The sequence below is a fragment of the Tachypleus tridentatus genome, chromosome 2, assembly GCF_004210375.1.
Source record: "Tachypleus tridentatus isolate NWPU-2018 chromosome 2, ASM421037v1, whole genome shotgun sequence".
NCBI lineage: Eukaryota > Metazoa > Arthropoda > Merostomata > Xiphosura > Limulidae > Tachypleus > Tachypleus tridentatus.
Genome location: NC_134826.1, coordinates 97,987,541 through 98,008,563, shown reverse-complemented (window position 1 = coordinate 98,008,563; position 21,023 = coordinate 97,987,541). Strand labels below are relative to the sequence as shown.

Here is a 21,023-nt window from a genome sequence, read left to right as displayed (position 1 = left end):
AGTGCATATTCCCACTTTCTTACATATATCCTCAGCAGACTCTTCCAAGTCTTTCCATGCTGCTTCAGTTCTCATTTTTGAGAGACAAGAGATAACAGATTGTACTAGGTCCTCTGCAGAGGCCAGCTGCAGGTCAGATGGCTGGAGGTGGTCTGATAGCTGTTTTATCATCAGCATCTAGGAGGACGCACAGACCCTTTGATTCAGTGGTTCTATGGACATTGTCCCCCTCCACAAGACGCTTTAGGGTTGTCACAATGGCAAGGAGGGTTCTTTTCACAGCCAGACAAGCAGCATGTTGGCAGGCCCATCTTGTGTCTGACAGTCGCTTCAACTCTATGTGCTGGTCACGGGTTCAAGCTCCTTCTGTACCTTCAGATATTCTTCATGCACAACCGATGTAGAGAAGAATTTGTACAGCTTCTGAATTATCACAAAGAACTCTGCTGCATCCTGGACGTTGTGCACACAATCAACTAGCACAAGGTTGAGCCTGTGTGCATAGCAGTGGACATACACAGCCTGAGACACTTCTCTCCTGAACTTCTCCTCTACGCCACTGATGTGCCCTGACATGACTGCAGCTCCATCATAGCACTGGCCAATGCAGACATTATAGTCAATACCACATTTAGCCAGAGTCTCCATGATTTTCTTAAGCAATGAATCTGCATCCAGACCCTCAGCAGCTGTGAAGTCTAGTAACTCCTCGTGAAGGCTCTGTTGATGGAGGTACCTTACCCCAATGGACAGCTGTTCTTGTTTGCTCACATCCTTTGTTTTATCCACCATTAGAGCAAAATGCTCAGCTTTCATGACCTCTTTGCTGATATCCTTCCTGATCATTCCAGCTATGATGTCAAGCAGTTCATTTTGGATATCATGGTGCGTGTACTTGGCATTGCCAGGACCACTCAGCTTCTTCTTCACGATATCGTCATACCTGGAAATCATGTCAAGAAGTTCCAGGAAATTGCCCCTGTTATCTAACTGACTACCTTCCCTGTGACCTCTCTGGGCTTCATTCTGGTAGGCTGTGTAGAGCAGTGCATCTATCACGGCTCTTATGTAATGTCGCTTTTCCTCCACAATTTTAGCATGGCTTGCATCAAGAGCATGTTGGATCCTTGCATCCTTTGTTTTCTGCAATTTAAACTCTGCCCAAGTTTGCATGACAAACTTGTGTTCTGCAGAGTTATCATGGGACTTCAGTAATGTGGTCGCCTTCTTCCAGTTCCGGAAGCCTTCATGGGTGAAGGACTTTTCAATTTTACTGAAGTGTGTGTGACTGAAAAAACGATATGCGAAGCAGAATGCAGCATCTTGGGTCACAGAGTACTCCAACCACGAGTGCTGATCATGCCAATTATTGTTGAATGACCTTGACTGGCCACTGTATTCTGTGGCCAGGTATCTCTTTAAGTCTGGACAGGTAGGACCACTATCTGGAAGCTGGCTTAGGTCCTTGGGTCCTGGTGGTAGTTTTTCACCCTGGGTATTAGTGGTGCCCTCTTGCGGCTAGGGTCCCGCACTAGTCGTGTCCGCATTCTCACCATCACGATCACCCCTGTCCTCCTCACTTGCTCCACATGTGTTTGTAAAACCATCTACTCGATGCCTCTTCTTAGGTAGCAGGTAGTGTTGCATAATCAACCCTACGTGTAGTATCACCAGTTTTGTTTTGGTGGATGATGTCTGACTCTTGTCTTGTATGTTGGTGTCCTTGTTTGAAAACGAGTCGCTGATTTTGATTTCCTTTTATTAATCCAAACTGAGTGTGTGTTCAAGCGTAAGGCCGAGTACCAGAGAGAGCGAGAGCCACGTAAACTAAACTAAACTAAACTAACGTGGCAGGGGTTCAGTTTAGAGAGAGAGAAATCAGAAGAGTTCTCTCTCCAACTGGGGTGTTCAGGAACCTTGTAGTTCCTCTTCGTCCCCTTACGTGAGAAATGTTTTAAAATATCCGTGGAATTTTTGTGAAATATCTTGTTGTAATTTTCCTCTGTTCGCAATACCCGCAATTGCCCAACTGTCATTGCAGATGCTTCAATCATGCCAGATACTGTCGCTGATTTTGCTTGGAATGCACGGTTTAGTTCCTCTAATGCAGCTAATGGGTGCTGAGCCATCAACAATTCTAAAACTGTCTTTCCTTTGTCAAATCTGTCCAGCAGACCTCGTGCTTTGACTGCTACATCTGATTTTTCATTTGCTAATTCAGACAAAGAATAAAAAATGTCACTGTAGTGATCATTAGCACATGTAATTGCAGATAGGTGGCACAACCAGCGTGTTGGACACAGTGGGTGGATGTATTTAATTGGACCTTTGTGGCCGTCTGACGATACAAGATTTTCAAAGATTGTCTTGTATTTATCTGACCTCTGAAGCAAGACACCAAGTTCATGTATTCCCTGGATAGAATTTCGAACACATTCACAAGCATGTTGCATTATTAAATTAGCCTTGTGTGCTCTGCAGTGAAAAAACAAAGCTGACGGTTGCTTCTCTTTTATTTTTGCCTGGCATCCACTGTTCGCACCATTCATGTTAGCGGCTCCATCATAGGTTTGTGCTCTTAATCCTGACAGTGGCAAATTGAGTCTAGTCAGTACATCAAGTATGGTCGAGGATATTGTTTCATCAGTTGTATTGGAAACACTGTACAAACCAAGAAATGTCTCATGGACGTCCAGGTTCTCATCTATGTATCGTACACATATTGCTTCCTGTTCAGCACCTGTAACATCTTTTACTTTGCTGCGCTTTGTGTGCTATGTTCCCCAGTATTTGATGGCTGAACATCTCCATTATTTCATTATTTCTACTTCTAGACGTCACGCATTATCTCCCCCACAAGAAACTCTGTTGATTAGCAATTCGTGAAGAAGGTGTCTCGGACAAAACTAGCAAGAATTAAAGTTAAGATGTGTTTACTTGAATACATTTTCACATCCACTCCTAATTGAAATAAAATACAGGAAATTTAGAAAATATTTACGTATTAACTAAGGGAGTAAAAAACACAGCAAAATAATATTCTTACTAGCGTTTGCTAGTAAGTAATTTTTTTGAACAACAGAGAATACCAGCCCTTGGACCTATTTTCAGAGTCGCGGAACAGCAACTATTGTGTAGGTATGTGAATGAGAAAATTTGCTCTTATTGAGATCTTATTCGGTGATTATTTCTGGTATGAGGGAAGACTACAATTGTTTAGACTTTAAGATGTCATATTACCTATTTAAAATTATTAACTTACGCCTAAATAAGGGTCAAATCTATGCACTAATATTAAATAATAATACTTTTTAAGGTAAGCATGCATGACTTCAATACATTATTCATGATTTATGTGGCAAGTCCAGATGGGTTAACACATTCGACTCGTAATCTGAGGGTCGCGGGTTCGAATCCCCGTCGCATCAAACATTCTCACACTTTTAACCGAGGGGGCGTTATAATGTTACGGTCAATCCTACTATTCGTTGGTAAAAGAGTAGCCCAAGAGTTGGCGGTGGGTGGTGATGACTAACTGCCTTCCTCTGATAGCCCTCGTGTAGCTTTGCGCGAAATTAAAAAAAATTGTGGCAAACATATTGATATTTGATTTAGATATCTGCAATAAAATAAAAGCAGCACAAGTCCGTGATTAATCTTTCTATTTCAATCATGAATATAAAGATTTTTGCACCATTGAAAATGTTCTGAAGCCTCAATTACCCGATTTTCGAGTTAATGAATTAATGTAGTTTTATATCAGACTTAACAACAACTTTGGAATGTGAAAACTCTCTTCTGTGAACTATACTGAATTGAAATTTTAGTTTTTAGTTTTACATCCTCATCTTGTTATAGTACTTACAAGCTGAAGTGGACTTTAAAATATATTTTAAATTATCCTCTTATTCGTTTCTCTCTATCTTCTGGCATGGCCTAGCGCGTTAAGGCGTGTGCTTCGTAATCTGAGGGTCGCGGGTTCGCGCCCGAGTCGCGTCAAACATGCTCGCCCTACCAGCCGTGGGGGCGTTATAATGTGACGGTCAATCCCACTTTTCGTTGGTAAAAGAGTAGCCCAAGAATTGGCGGTGGGTGGTGATGACTAGCTGCCTTCCCTCTAGTCTTACACTGTTAAATTAGGGACGGCTAGCACAGATAGCCCTCGAGTAGCTTAGTGCGAAATTTCAAAACAAACAAACAAAACTCTCTATCTTTAAATATATATTGTAATTTGATCTTTTTATTTTTATTACATTCATTTTGTTTAAAGAGACATTCTAGTTAGATGGCATGAATGGATAACGTGGCAGAGAGTTACCCATGTGATATGACATACCGGGAGCTGTTTAGTGTTAGAAATATTTGTTGGTGTTTTCGCTTTTAATTGATTATACGATATACGTTGATAATTTAAAATGAAGAGTAACATTTTACCGAATTTATATACCCTTGTTTTTCTTGTGTCAGTGTCATGCCTTTTATATATCGTAGATGGACTATATTTTCATATTACAGAAACAGAAAGAAAGTGTTTTATTGAAGAAATACCTGACGAAACTATGGTTGTTGGTAAGGCAACAAAATGTTAAATATTACTAAAGTATAAGGTTTACTAGTTTTGATTAATGCATCTTAGTTTCAGTTATTACTATCGTTAACTCGCAAGGTAACTGTATCAGATGACCATAATTTGAAATTTATTAAGGAATACTACAATCTAAATAAAATGTATTAATATTATGTACTCGTCGCAAGTAATCCAATGTTTAGACTGTGTAAGTAGAAGTTTGGGCTGCTTTTGAACTGTTTACTTGCCATCAGTATCACCACAACTATTAGAAAATAGTAGCTGAGATAAATTAGTAATTACAAAAAAGTTTATATCGGAAAAAAAGACTTGGCGTAAGTTTTGGGCTATATTATACAGCACTTACTATCAACAGAGATTGAGAGAAATGGATTTTTTTTAAATTTTCATTTTAATATGTAACGAAAATAATGAAATTATCGTCTTGCACATGTTTTAATTTGAGTCACAAATTTTATAAGTTTACACTAGTAGTTAGGCTAAAACAGATAAAGTTACAACTAACAATAGATTTACATTTCAAATTTAATGATCAGTAATTTGTTAACTGTGTGGCATACCATTTTGGTGTTACAGGTATCATGTAATCTAATAAATTTAATTGAAAGATATCAAATTTATTGTAGTAGAGTAAATAATTGTGACTGAGAGTGAGATATATCTACTTAGTTTATGAATGGTGAAATTACTATAGGGTGTAATAAGTATTTAATGTTACACATTTGTAAACATTGTGAGAGAGCATGGTACGTATTTTGATGCAAAGTTACATTTTTAAATCTAAATTTCAAACTGTATGATATTGATGTAGGTACATCAAGGTCTGACTGTTATTAATGGCTAACTTAAAGCAAAATTATGAATTATATATTCTGTGACCTTTTTCTTCATTAAAAATACTCCTTACCACATTGGTTGCCATGTGACCCACAAGAGGGTTATAGGGTATTGTTAGTAATGCGCTCTGTGACTGTCTGGTGGTTCACAGACTATAATCTTGCAAATATAGTTTCTTTATGGCATTTGCTCTACAATGTTGTGATTGCTTCTTGGCATTTTAGAAATTTAGCACCAGAATGTGGATTAGTAAATTATAATGCAGCAGCTAACATGTTAATGGAGTGCCTTAGGGGCCAGTACTTGGACCTTTGATATTGGCAGAGGGATAGTAAATTGGTAAACTTCTGTGATGATATCAAATTCATAGGTGTTTCTAGTTGTGTTGAGATACTACAGAATGTCATGGGTAAATTAATAACTGGAGAAGTACTATGTGATTACTTTTAATTATAATAAATACAGTAGTATGTTTGGGTTATCATAATTTGGATCACATATTTAATATAAATAGGAAGCCACTTGATAATGTTACTAAAGAAATAGATCTTGGTTTAATGATAGATAATTTTCTCAAGTCAATGAGGTAGTAGTGCTATTAACAAAATTATAGGATGTATTTATAAACACGTTAATTACAAGTGAAAAGATGTAATTATCTCTTCATTATTTATTTATGTTTCTCTGATCCAGTTTCTCCACAAATCCAGTTAACTGCTCTTTTCCTAATTCTAACGTGATTTTCTTAGCTAATATTTTGTGTGGCACCTTAAACGTTTTGAAAATCTAAGTGAACTATTTCCATCATGTAGATAACAAGTAACATCATTAAAAGAGTATGAAGGTAAGATTTTATTTTGCTGAATCTACTTTGGCTTTCTTTTATGATATCATATTTCATTAAATAACTTTGGAAGACTCTTTTTATCAAATTCAGCAACTCTAGAATTTTCTACATTCACATACAATATTAACTGACTTATAATTTCCAGAGCAACTTGGATCTCTACATTTTAAAATAGGAGTGACATTAACAACACTCCAGTTCCATTGTCTGATGACCTTTCAAAGGCTTGCATATTAGATTTTTGATCTTCTTATAACCTTGTCTAGTCCTAGTGCTTTGTTTGTTTTTCAACTAATTCTTATATTGACCAACAAAGGATCGGTATATGCATTATTCTAGTCAATTACAATATTTACTACAGAATGCCAAGGATGAGAAATATTGCTAATATTTTATAAAATAAAAATAAAAGATAAACTTTTTAGAAATTTTATATTTTTCAGCAAAAGCCTTGCCATCATCATCTTTAAAGGCTTAATCCTAAGTTAAACACTTTGATAACCTATGAAATGAATCTTTTCTATTAGTTTTATCATTATCAGATTAATGTGTTACAGAAGCCCATTTTAATTTTCTAATCTCTTTTTCAGCAGAATTTCTATACAATTCTTTACATTTTGTGACTTAACTCTTAAACTTCTTGTGCTTTTCACATTTATCCCTTATTTTATGTTTTTAGTAACCAATTAGATTTGATATTTCTTCTTCTTATTATTAATTTTATTTACTATTGTTTTTAAAGAACCTACTTATCTATAATTAAGAGGAATTTAATTTTTTTTTTTCCAAAATCTATCCAACATCAACTTTTAGTTTGTTATACCAATCCACTAATTATTAATCTTGTCTCATTGCCTTAAAAGTGCATTTTGGCATCTTGAAACTTTATGAAGTAAAAATTACAGGTTTATTGTTTTGTTTTGTTTTTCTCTTGGCATGCAGCAAAACTTCAAATCTTATTATGTATTGATCACTCTATAAGCATAACATAATATTTATTATACAAAAAGAATCCTGCTGAATATTGAAGCTGTCCCATTCACTTAAAAAAGGACAACTAGAATATATCTTGCTCATTTAAATATTATTGAATCTTCCCATAAACTCCCATAGATCTGTTATGTTAATTACATTTGAAGGCAACTAATTGCAAAGATCAGTCACTGTTAGAAAAGTAATATTGTTTGAGCTGAAGATGACTCCTATCCTACCAAATTTTATAACTGTTGAAGTAGTATTGAGTGATAAACATAAGTTGACTTTTGTTATTAGGAAATTACAAGTGTCAGCTCTATGATCCCAAAACTGGTGGGTTTATGCCTTCAAGCCCAGGAATTGGAATGCATGTTGAGGTACGAGACCCAGATGATAAAGTAATGCTTTCTAAGGTGTATAGCTCTGAAGGCCATTTTGCATTTACATCCCACGTACCTGGAGAGCATGTCATTTGTCTGTACTCCAACACCACAAAATGGTTCAGTGGGAGCCAACTGGTAAGAATGACTATTTGCCTTTTATTTTAATGTTTCATGAGAAAATGCTAGTAATTTTCACTTGTTGAGTAGTTAAAACTTTATATTGAAGTAATCCATTCATTTATTCACAAAACAAGGTGTAAATAAAATTTTTGTATGTTTAGAAGAAAACAAAACTGGCTAATATACAGATAATTGAATTTTTAACCTCTTATCATCCATGGAAGGGTTATTTTCAATACTGTAACAATGTTTTGACCACAAAAAACCAGACATGAGGCACTTTAAATGGCACACAAGACATTTTGTTTATGTATGTATGTGTGTGTGTGTGTGTATATGCATATAGGTGGAGATTATGTTTAGCATCTATAAAAATATGAATGGAAATTATAACATCAGTAAGGTATCTGTCACTTCCTCATAAATATTCATTGTTCATTTGCCCTGTAAAGCTGTCAAGAACAGAACCACCTACATTATTTTGTAAGAAATCAATTGAAAAGTGATATCAGGGAAAAAACCAGTGTCTAATGTATGAAGTAGCAAGCATAAGAATGTGTGAGCCATCACTCAGGTTTCTTCATTTTAAACAGAGAAAACCAAATTAAATGACAGAAAATAAGGGAACCGAGTGGCCATTGACAGTTTATTTCTAGAAATATCTTCATTGCCAAGTTTTTAAAACTCTTGTTCCATAGCAGAGTTTTACACCGACTTTATCTCTGAGGAAGTTAAAGAAAACTTTGTATATTTTGACTGGTTTCTCCATTAAACATTTAAAAGATTACCCCTGTGCATATTAGAGTGGTATTTTCATGTAAGACACAAACTTTACAGTGCTCCATTTAAAGTGTAATTAAACAACTGTGTTATCAATTTCTTTCAGTAAATTTGGCATGGAAATGTAGTTTGTAAGTCAAATTTTCATGTTATCTAATTTCACATCTTAATTAAAAATTCTGAGTATTTATTTTTCTGTACTAAGTGATGCATCTGAGCACCAGTTTCTCCAATTCAGGATTTTCTGATGCCAAAAATTAGCTGCTGTAGGTTCCACTTAATTAGAAATATAAATTGTATATAGTTACAAGTAAGAATATAAAATATGTGTTTCCTGTCTTTTTGATTTGCTGAGATAATAATAAGCATGTTAAGTCCACCAAAGGACCTCCCCTCTTTCTGACTTTTGACATTGTTTGCTGATCAGCTTTCCATGGCTGCTGGACATGTTTGTAATCAATGGAAGTAAAATATTCTCCTTAGCATGACACTAAGATTTGTTCAGTTCTGGCATGGAAAGTGTTCAGTCATTAGGAGTTTCTTGGTTTGTTGTGATTGTACTGCTGCACTGAAAAGCTAACATAGTTTTTTTTTTATCTGTTTATAGCTTACTTAGAAGGTTTGGTGAATTATAGTAATTTTAGAGCATTCTAGTCTAGTGACTGATGTATTTTCAATTTTATAAAGTGTATATTTTAAACAACACGTTCATTTTGGACTTCCTTATTTGTGAGGCTTAGGGAAGTGGCTCAAGTTTTTACTAAGTGCAAAAGAGCTCAAGTACTACATAGGGAGTACTACAAATCCATGTTTTTTATATGTTGTTATATATCTTTTAATAAAAGTAACTAAATGTAAACATTAGAAACTTCTCAACTAAGCCTAGCATAACTTCAGAAAAACACAATGTATAAAAGTTTACAAGGTTAAGGGAGGTGTAAGACATTAGATCTACTACAACTAGTTAATGGCTCCCATTGTAATTTATTATTTTTGACACAAATACTTTTGCATGATGTATTCAGACAAAATTGAGTTACAATGTACACTTACACAATATTTATTTACAAGTGCAGTGTGTGTGTGTGTGTGTGTGTGTATGCTATCACTGGATTGGGTACTTTCAACTGGTCAGGTCACATCTACCATAATGTATAATTTCAAAGATCCTTATTTTAGATGTAAAATTGGATTTATCCAGAGTAACTAGCACTATACCCATGACTGATCATTCTTATTTAAGCAGAAGGAAAGTAGTAACCTCAAGGTTATATCTGATCTACCATTGGAGGACACAGCTATCCACATTTTTGCACAATGTGCAACATTATAGCCATTCCACCTATGGGCAAAATATGTGGTATTTTCACAGAATGACAAGGAACAAGAGCAGCTAGAATAATCTTAAAATCTTTCATGGCCATGTGTTATGTGAAAACTGTTCATACTCTGAATAAATTATAGGCTCAAAATAATGCAATATCAAAATGGGAAGGGTGAAATTGAAATGCATGTTATGTTTATTTACCACAACTACACCACAATAAAACTAATGTTAAAAGAAAACAGGAGAGAAAAGGTTAACAACTGAAACTGAAAGATAAGTAATTTGAAACTTTCTGATTGTCAGTACAGAGTTAAAACTGATTACTTATTTCATGTTTCAACTTTTCATTTTACTCTGTGTTGATGATTGTTGTATAGTGAGTGTTATGATGAAGAAAATAAGAGAAGTTATAAAGTTTTACTGAAAAAATTGAAATTCATTTATGAGATTCTGGAGGTTATGAAAATTAGATATGAAGAAATTTTAAGGTGGAGAAATATTTTTACTCTTAGCATGAAACACCTCTTATTCAGACTATTGAGTAAAAGCTTTGGAAATTCAGACAAATCTTTAGTATAACTACTTCATTAAAATTAATTTGAATATGATAACTCAATGTATATTAAAATCTTAACAAATTTGGTGAAGATCATTTATAAACAAAAGGAAGAATTTTATTATGGTGAAATATACTGTATGTTTTGACAGAATGTTGGTTTTCTTCTATTGAAAGATCTGATTTGTTCTACTATCAATAAAACTCTTCTTTATGCTTATAAATTGTTGTATGCCTACCTATTATTATGTCCTTCATGGGTACAGTGGTAAGTTTATGGATTTACAATGCTAAAATCAGGGGTTCAATTCCTCTTGGTGGACAGCAGATAGCCTGATGTGGCTTTGCTATAAGAAAACACACACTCCTATTATTATATTAGTATAATATTCTACCTTACTCAAGAAGATACACCTATTTATTCAGAATTCTCTTATGTATAGTTTTAAAGGTTGTTCCAATAGATCAATCAAAGAGTAACAGGTTTTTTAAATTGATCTATCAAGTACTGGTTAATGCTTAGCAAGCTGTGTTGTAAGTCAGGGTTATTGAATTATTACCCCAAACAAGTTTTGTACCATTTTATTTTGCACTTTGGATGAGCAGTTTTATTTCACATCCTTCATTATATTGCTAGAAATACATTGTGGGTAAATTTATAGAAAGCTACAGACTTGTTCCTCTTAACCTCAAGCCAAAACTCTAAACACCAATATACAATTCCCTCTAATTTACAAATCCTTATTCACACACACTAACAAACATGCAGGGTGTTCATAGATTATCTGACCCATTTTAAAAATGAAGAACTTCAAAAATATTATAGATAGAACACTAGTTATGTTTAACTAGATGAACGACTCAGAGTTTAATTTTTTCTTGTCTTTGTATATGTATATTTCCACATGTTACATCAGATACACTTCATTCAGCTTCATTTTGTTGCAGCATTCTTCCATTTGCTAGGAATTTTTCAAACCAAACATTTTTTCTGTTCATGATTGGTGTTTTTTTTTGTTTTGTTTTTTACAAATACACTGTTAATTTCATTGCATTGACATGATAGATTTGGATACAGCAAACCAAACCACACACTGTGCCTTTTCCTGTGATGGTGTCATTTCTTTTTTTCATCTTTTCTAGCAATTCTTCTAAATATGGATCTGCAACATAAGGGAGTAAAAACGTTTGAATTGTGTTTCAAGTTCAATGAAACTGGAGTATTCTGTATGTGATGTTTTTAATGTTAATAAATCTTAAAATAGGTCAGATAATTTCTGGACATCTTATACTTAAATCAGTATAACAATATCATTACATTACTTTTGTTTGTAGTAGGAGCCCTGTAAAGTTTAAGTGTCAGCTTCAGAAAGTATGTATAATATATAAAAAAAATTACAAAACTGTTATCTGTTTATACACTGCTCGCCAAAATCTTAAGCCCAATGAACATAAAGAAAAAATATGCATTTTATGTTGTTAGACTCAACTACTTATTTGAGTAGAGCTTCGAAAGATGAAAATAAGAAAAGGGAACATAAAAATAAAAACTATTTTAGCAATTAATAGGGTAAATGTGAACAATATGAAATTAGCCTAAATACTAGCTGGTTAAAAGTTTGAGACCATACCAAAAAGAAGTCCTAAACAGGGAAGGAAATGCCCAACAAGAGGTCTCGGTAGTGAGTTGCATGACTATCATTGCAATTAACTGCAAACATTCGCTTTGGCATGGTCGATATAAGCGTTTGCAGAAGGCTAGCTGGAATGTTATTCCAAGTGGTGAAGATGGCTTCACGAAGATCATGCACTGTTTGGAATTGATGTCTATTTCTATAGACTTCCCTCGCCATCCACTCCAAACATTTTCAATGGGGTTCAGTTCAGGCGATCACACTGGATAGTCCAAAAGAATCACGTTATTCACTATGAAAGAAGTCCTTTGTCCTACGGGCATCATGGATTGCAGCATTGTCCTGCTGAAAAATCCAGTCATTTCCACAAAAGCAAGCACCTTTAGTCAATAAGGATGCTCTCTCCAACATGCCAGTGTAGCCAGCTACTGTTTGATGCCCTTGTATAACCTGAAGCTCCATTGTTCCATGGAAAGAGAAAGCACCCCAGATCATAATGGAACCTCCTCCACTGTGTTGTGTAGGAAATATCTCTGGTGAGATCTCCATATAGTACCAGTAACACTGGAAGCCATCTGAAACATCCAGGTTAAATTGTTTCTCATCAGAGAACAAAACCATCGTCAACTTTTCTACGTACCATGTTTGGTGCTTCTCAGCAAAGTTTAACTGAGTTGTTTTGTGGTTTGGAAGGAGGCATGGCCTTTGAAGACGTTTACGGTTTTTAAAGCCTTTCTCTCGTAGATGCCGTCTTTTTGTTCTTGAGCTGTGTTCTGCGTCCGTAAGGGCCTTAATCTGGTTCTACGATTGGCTGGTGTTTTCCTGGACCACCGTTTGAATCATCCTGCTCAATGCTGGCGACATTTTCCTGGACCAACCACTTGAAATTCTTATTCCGTTTCCCTCAGGGTCTTTTAAGAAATTTGTAACAGCAGTTTTACTCTGCCTAATCTCGCCAGCGATGGCACATTGAGAGAGACTTTGCCTTTGCAGCTCGAAAATTCTGCCACTTTCGAACTCTGTCACTTTTTTTTAGCCTTTGCCATGTTTTTGCCCAATGTAACATGGGAGATGTCAGTGGGAGATGTTGACAATGCTAATGCTTGAACACAAATGACTAAATTTCGTTACGTGTTTACTGATTAATGCTTCGTTTCAGTATGGTTTTAAACTTTTGACAAGCTAGTATTTAGGCTGATTTCATAGTGTTCACATTTTCCGTATTAAATGCTAAAAAGTTTATTTTTATTTTCCCTTTTCTTATTTTCACCTTTCAAAACTCTACTCAAATAAGTGGTTGAGTCTAACAATGCAAAATGCATATTTTTTCTTTATGTTCATTGGCCTTAAGATTTTGCCCAGTAGTGTATGTATATACAAGCTGATATACCTGTAAAATGATGAAGAATGTTTAAACTTAATCAAAACATTGTAAGTTTAACAGTAATCATATATTTCAAAGCAATAACTTGAACATAAACTTTATCTTAAAATTTCAAAAATATAGCGAAATGCTTTTCACAGACAACATTTGCAGTTTGCTTTCTGCCTACCAGCAAAAGAATTTTGAGGTAATACCACCTGTGGACACCCTATACCTTACTAACCATGAGAAAAGCACGGTTGTTTGAGAAAAGTCCAAAAGGATTCAATATTGTCTAAAGCATCAGCCTGCCAAGACTGTTTGAGATTGACTTAATAGGCTTGGAGCAATTAACTAACAGGTTTTAGAAAATAGAGATGAGTTCAATTTTGACCCCCTTAAAACATTCCCCATAGTTTATAGTGTTTAATTACAAATTTTGTTTGAGACTGGACCTCTAGGCTCATAGGTGTTAGTGTGTAAACAAATATTTCGTTTATATATATATATGTAAACATAAAAACACATTTTGTATATATATATATATATATATATATATAATATTATAAATGTAAATTTTTAAGCCACAAACAAAACATTAAAATTAAACAAAATATGCTGCATATTTTTTTATAAAGATCCAAGGGTACAAGCTGCAACGTGTGATTATAAAATGTATCCTTGGTTTTGGAGGTGACTGAAGCAGTAGAACCTACATTGCAATGGGGATACACCATCTATCAGTCTTAACCTATAATTTACTAGTCTCACATAAGAAAAGAAATTAGGAGAGCAAGATGTGGGTGCTCAAGCCTAAAGCATCCCACATCTATATACCCTTGTGGAAAGGTGACTGCTCTCCCAAGTTAAAATAAGAATAAGACAAAGATAAACATAAACAGATAAAAAAACAGATGAAAGATAAATAAAACATCATTCTAGTTCATTACAGCATTAGCATAAATCATGATTCCTTAATCACTTTGCTGCACTGCAAAATCTTAATGAATAAATATGAAGGAAAAAAAAACAACCCCAAATGAAAATATGAGAAAAGGTTAGATTCAAAATGTGGTACATATTGTTTTCAACAAAATTGAGCTAGTCATTGTAGTTCACTGGTAAATAAAAATGCATCTTAAAAGTTATTCTACATTTTTGTGTACATCTTGTAAGATAGGGAGGGAACAGATATGTTTTTTTTCTAGTATTTTTGTTTATCAGAGAAGGAGTTTTAAAAAGTTATATGCTTCTGTAGTGTTAATCATGACTTACTTTCATCTTAAATTCTGTAAATGGCTTTGTGAAATCTTTTGATATAAAAATGCTTTCTATTAGAACAGTTGTCCAACCAGCCAGACAGAAACAAATAAACATAAGATACCAATCCACTTGGGCCTGTCACTCAACTTATAATCTGAAAGTCACGGGTTTGAATACTCGTCACACAAAACAGCCATGGGAGTGTTATAATGTTACAGTCAATCCCACTATCCATCGGTAAAAGAGTAGCCATAGAATTGGCAGTAGGTGGTGATGACCAGCTGCCTTCCCTCTCGTCTTGCACTGCAAAATTAGGGATGGCTAATACAGATAGCCCTCTTGTAGCTTTGTGTGAAATTCATACCAAAACCAAGTGACTGGTCCCATCTAATAAGCCATCTTATTCATTTGTCCATGTTAGATTAAAAGCTGGAGCCATCTTTTTCCCTTATTTTCAAATAATTTTGTCTTTCATAAATTATACTTATTTAAATCTTTTATTAGCATTTCTGCCAAGAGAAACAACATCCCCTATTAATCCTTTCGATGCAGGTCAAAGGCCATGCCATCACCTTTGTTGACTCTCATTCAAAATTTAATTAAGCTACTATTTCATGAATATATCAGTAAGTTTGGTATCAAACTGTTGATTGTATAGCACTAAAATTCTGAATATATTCTTCAATCTCTTAAAAGTAAATTTTTAAAAACTACAAACATTGATTTGTTGAATGCATTACTGGTTCAAATTAAATTTTGTTGTGTCAAAATACTAAGTCTATAGTTTATACAAATTAGAAACTTAAATTACTAATATTGACAAGTTAGAATATAAAATAAGAACTCCATATCTTTTCATTTTGCTGAAAAATGGCTTAATTACTGAGTCAAACATAGTGATCCCATTCACCTCTTTCCATTTTTAGAAATAGGCCCTTATATATATACTTACTTCAATGTATGAAAATATATCGACAGCTTAGAATGCCCTGTAGAGGTTTTCTCAGCCATTGTAGTCTGTGAAAAGGATATCACATTTTTTCAAATCAAGATTTCAAGGAGGTAGAATGTTTCTTTAGTCTGCTTGAAATTTCATATTTGTTTTAGACCTTAATACAGTTTAGTTACTAAGCTTGATAAATTATGGTGGAATTTTATGATATCATTATAGTAACTCATGGTTTTTTTTGCTATTCAACTGTATATATAAATTCTAAACAAATATTTTTAAAAAGCCTAGCAACCTACGTCAAGTAGCAACCAAGAACAAAGGTCATAGTTAGAATAAATAATTGTTTGCTTTACTTTATGTACTGTTCTATATTAAAAAAAACATGTTTAATAACTTATTTCTAAAGAGTATATGTATAATAACTGAAATGTGATTATATGTTACAAAATACTAGTCCACTGAAATACAGCCAAGAGAGGGGCATTTTGTGAAGATTGAAGGTCATTTTTATATTATTAGATACAGTAACATGAGTGCATATGTGCCACATCATTCTAACTACTGTATTGTTAGGCAGGCTTGAATGAAAAGTCAGTATAATAAAAGTAATAAATACATACAAATATATAATGTTATGAGATTTCGGCTATTTAGGTAAACATTTATATTTTGGGGTTATAATATGTTGCCATTTTAGAACAAAAAGCAGCATAATTAATATCTATTTATCTTATGGTGGTTGCAAGATCAGTAAATTCTATTAAACATGTAAATAGATTCATAAGTGAAAATAACAAAGAATATAAAAAAAATTTTAAAGAAATATTTGATAACTATCTGGACATTATAAAGATTTTGCAAGTAAAATTTGAAAATTTTCTGATGCATAAAATATTTTTTAATCTTAAAGTAAAAATTACTTTGCATGTTGGATGCTGAAGGAATGAAAAAGAACAGATATCACTTAATTTCAGTGATTAGTTGTGGTTAATAATAATTAATTGTAAACTAAATGATTTGCTGAACAGTTAGAATTGTTGTTATACATAATTAATGTAGTAGTAACAGTTTAAGTTGTAACTTTAAACAGTTTTAAGAGGAACCCAAGTAAGAAATTTTATTAAGGAAAACCTGCAAGATACTCTTATGAAAGATATACTGGAAAGATTGCTGGAAGATCATAGTTTGGTATGTTATGAAAATGTTAGCTCATGACTTGTATTGTCAGTAGTTATTATTCACTTGAACATTTTATCAATGTGCAGGTTATTGCAGAGGTAAAGTCTAGTTGAAATAGGTTTCTTCTTGTATAATATATGAATGTGATTTTTTTTTACTTAAGTTTTTCCAATCAATTCAAGTAAAAAATATTAATAGAGTGGTAGAATGTTGCACTGGTATTATCATCTGAGTATGAGAGTTTTCCAGAGAGTTCACCTCGATATTCAAGTTGGAGAGCATGCTGTGGATTATGGTAATGTTGCACAAAAAGAGAAGCTCACTGAACTACAACTGAGAGTTCGACAATTATTGGATCAGGCAGAGCAAATAACAAAAGAACAGAACTATCAAAGAGTTAGTACTGTTTTATTTCCTTGTTGGTTTCATTTATAAGAGCTCATAATAATTAGTTATCTTATTAATTCAAATTTACCTAATATTTTAGAAAATAATTATTTTATTTAACAAGGTGTTTAGAGTAAAAACTTTTTACCAGTAATAAAGAGAACAATGGAAAATGAGTATCATCTTCTCAAATATTTTCTCTGGTTTGCAAAACTGCTTTCAGTTTCAAGAGTATTTTACTCCTAGTACAATCTGTGTGAAAACTAATGGAGAGATTGAATACAAATATTAAAAAGGAATGTATAATAAATGTGTATATAAGTAATTACTGTTTCTTATTGATAAATGAGATTAGTATTGAAAACAAATTTGCTCAGTGTGAGTTATTCTGGAATAAGTATTATTTTTATTTATTGTAATATATTTGAAATTTTTCCATGGTATAGAATACGATTAACATTTTAATGGTTAAAAAAAAAGCACATAGGTTCAAAAAGTCTTGATAGAAATGAATTTAAAAACCCTATAACCTGAGCACTTTCAAAAGGTGGACATTTCTTTATGAGCAAACATTTTAATGTGTTCGTAACATGCTAATGAGTTGAAAGTCAACTTCTTTTCCATCAACTACTAATCCAAAATGTCACTACTAGTCAAACTTAATGGTACATCGAGATTATGTTTTTTAAAATTGTGAAAATGAACAGGTTATAAAAGCTGTGAAATACAAAAATTTTGTTTCATTCAAAGAAACATTCATTGGAACCTAAAAAGGATGCTTATAAAAGCTAGAAAGAAAATGATAAAAAGAATAGGTCAGTGTTTAAATGGGTTTTATGTACATAGTACTTCCAGTAAGTTGAAAAATGTTGAATACTTGGTCCTCATCTTGTCATGAGAATGTGCCTTTTAAATATTTAGCAGTAAGAACATATAAAGTTGGTCATAAACATAATAGCTTTTATGTTATTTAATTACTTAAAATTCATTAAATTAAATTGAAGTCACTAGAACAATGTTTTAATTCATTACATTGATTTTCACATACAATATTAAATTCAACATAACCATAAAGTGTGATCAAGGTACAACAGTGATCTTTTTTGTTTTTCAGTGATTGTTTATTTATAACATATGTATACAATTGTTAAAAGTGTTGCTGTTTAATAGCATCGTGAGGAACGTTTCCGGGGAACCAGTGAGAGCACCAATCAGCGAGTATTGTGGTGGTCAATTGTTCAAACCTTTGTTCTTCTTGTTATGGGGTTTTGGCAGATGAAGCACTTGAAAAGTTTCTTTGAGGCTAAAAAATTAGTCTAGCAAGTCTGCATGTACCACCAAGTTCTTTAGTATATTTAAAAAAGCTCAGTTTCAATTAATTGTCTTTAATGAAAATTGCATTGTATGATATGAATATCCAAATGTTATTTTATTATTGTTGCATAAGTTTTAAATGTTAATATTTCTGTAATGTCATGAAATCTTTTGTGAACATATTATTAGACACATTTTTAATGACAACATTGCAGTAATATATACTGTCTTTCAGTATTGTAAATTCAAATGTTTCTATGTGGTATTGCCTTGAGTAAGATATAAAGTTGAATTACCCATATAATGTTTTTATAATGTTATACTGTAATACTTTTTCATTAATCATTACTTTGTTTTTAATATTCCTAGCTTTAATGTTAGTGAATATCTGTTAAAACCAATTGAAGGTAATCAAAAATCTGAAAGAATGTGAACAATTTTTACAAACTTTAAACATATTAAGTTACACTTTCATACCTACAATAACAAAATAATCCACAAAATGAATATGACTCCCATAATAGATGTAAAAACACCAGCCAGATATCAGTCTTTTGACAAAGTTTAAATGGTCCTTTAAGTCCTGAAAATGCTATAAAATATCAGTAAATAGATAATAAATCAATGGACATGTTAAGTTTATGTTAACCCATTAGCATAGGCATTGTATATCAGTGTACTCATGTTTGGCAGTGTCTTGTAGTGGAAGTAAAATAAACACAAAGTATTTTTGTATGGATAATATACATCCAAGATTTCCTTTTGTAAATATGACATTTATGCACGCCATAAATTTTTTATCTTTTTTTTCACAAAAATACCAATGAGACTTGTAGGCAGAAATAAATATGTACCCAAAATTTTTTGTAAACTAAAGCAAAAATTCATTATTTTTGCAAACCAATGAGTAAATATAGGAGAATGTAATATGATAGATTCACTTTGTGCGACTGAAATGTTTGAGTAGATTCAGTAATGATCACACAACAATCAATAATCTTCCTTTTAGATTTTATAGCACAAACCTTTTCTAAGGCTCTTTTTTTAGTAAGTACAAATGACACGTAATAGTGTGCGAGGCTATCTTAAGCAAGCATTGGAAACAAAGGCTGCTTCTAACACACATATCCAGTACAATACTTTGAAAACACAAAAGTTGCAAACCAAGCCTTATTGACAAGCAAATTATCCACAGTCAAGGGTGTGACATTATTGTGGGTAATTTGTACCAGTAGCACATGCTCCAATGAACAAACAAAGTCTGAGAAATTACACCTGAAATTTACAGATCACATAGGCAATGATAAATACGATGTCAGCTATTATCCTAAGCCAAGTGAACTCATTATATACTAAAGGATTGTTCTGTATTTATCTCACCATCCTTAGTGGTGGATATTCAGCAAGTTAAATTTTATCTGCTACACAGCATTTATTCTAAAGCATTTGCTATGTTGAGTACTTAAAGTTGCATAATCATTAATAACATTACAAAACTTATCTAATTACTACTCAGTTTGGTGACATTTAAGTTTAAAAAATGTAATTTGGACAAATGGACTATTCCTTTAAAGATGTACATATCCATATTCTTTTATTTTGATAATACTAATTGACAATACTTGTTCTGTAAATGGCCTAACCAGTTAGTTCTGATGCATATGAAGTGTAGCTACTTTACACTCCAGTAGGTCTTAAAAGACATTTCAATATGTTTGTACTAAGCAACTTGTAAAATATAAACTCATGTTATTGTGTTTTTTGTTTAGGAATTCTGATTTTGAAGTTGTAATTACATTGTCCTTATATAATAAATAAAAGCATATCTGAAAAACATTGAACCATTAATAAGTTTATTATTCAGTTATATAAAGGTTTTGGTTTCAAACCTACTTTTGTGATGTGTTTGAATATCAAGTTAAGACATGAAGATGAACAAAACCATAAAAGAAAGATCTCTTCAAGATTCTACACTTACTGTTTTCACTACTGGCCTCTTGAGCTGCTGAGCTAGTATTTTTGATGGCCACTTTTAGTTTTGAGATACATATGTTGAAATAAGTACAAAACACAAGGATTGCTTCCTTAGTCCAGCTTCCATGTGCTGTATCAAGTCATCTTGTGGATTAGTTGTTCAAGTCACAGCAGACAGATACCTGCTATGCTGATTCTACCCTGAACATGTTGTAAACAAAATGCTGGATTTTCACTAAAAGGCTGCTGCTAGATTTGCTAGTCAGTCTTGGAAACTAGCAAAAAACATAGTTTTTAATCAAGATAAAACCTGTTTTCCATTCTTCATTTTATCCGTACCCTTTATTTTTATTTGTATATGTATTTTCACATCTTCTCATTAGAATTTACTGCTTGCATTAACAAAATTTAAAGTTAATAAATTTGTCATACTGAAGTGTCAGCTCATTACCTGAGTGCAGAACATAAAATAATAGCATTTTTTTAAAACATTTCTTTTCCATAGCCTTAAACTTAGTTTAAAGGGATAATTGGCACAATTGGG

At 32.9% G+C, this 21,023-nt stretch overlaps 2 protein-coding genes and 1 long non-coding RNA gene across 3 annotated transcripts; 1 reads left to right on the top strand and 2 right to left on the bottom strand.

Annotated features, from left to right (window-relative positions):
* Positions 1–133: 133 nt before the first annotated feature.
* On the bottom strand, positions 134–1,647 carry LOC143245569 (zinc finger MYM-type protein 1-like). The gene is made up of 3 exons (XM_076491928.1): positions 1,554–1,647; positions 436–1,472; positions 134–241 (listed from the first exon to the last, which is right to left on the bottom strand). The coding sequence occupies exons 1-3, from the start codon at positions 1,645–1,647 to the stop codon at positions 134–136; spliced, it is 1,239 nt and encodes a 412-aa protein (XP_076348043.1).
* A 2,627-nt stretch (positions 1,648–4,274) lies between these two features.
* Positions 4,275–20,339, top strand: LOC143244661 (transmembrane emp24 domain-containing protein eca-like). Its single transcript, XM_076489750.1, has 4 exons — positions 4,275–4,569; positions 7,545–7,765; positions 17,054–17,200; positions 18,362–20,339. Exons 1-4 carry the CDS (start codon positions 4,416–4,418, stop codon positions 18,509–18,511), a joined length of 672 nt encoding a protein of 223 aa, XP_076345865.1. The 5' UTR covers positions 4,275–4,415; the 3' UTR covers positions 18,512–20,339.
* On the bottom strand, positions 10,984–15,735 carry LOC143244662 (uncharacterized). Its single transcript, XR_013025269.1, has 2 exons — positions 15,626–15,735; positions 10,984–11,576 (listed from the first exon to the last, which is right to left on the bottom strand). It is a non-coding gene; the product is annotated as an uncharacterized LOC143244662 (long non-coding RNA).
* Positions 20,340–21,023: the final 684 nt, after the last annotated feature.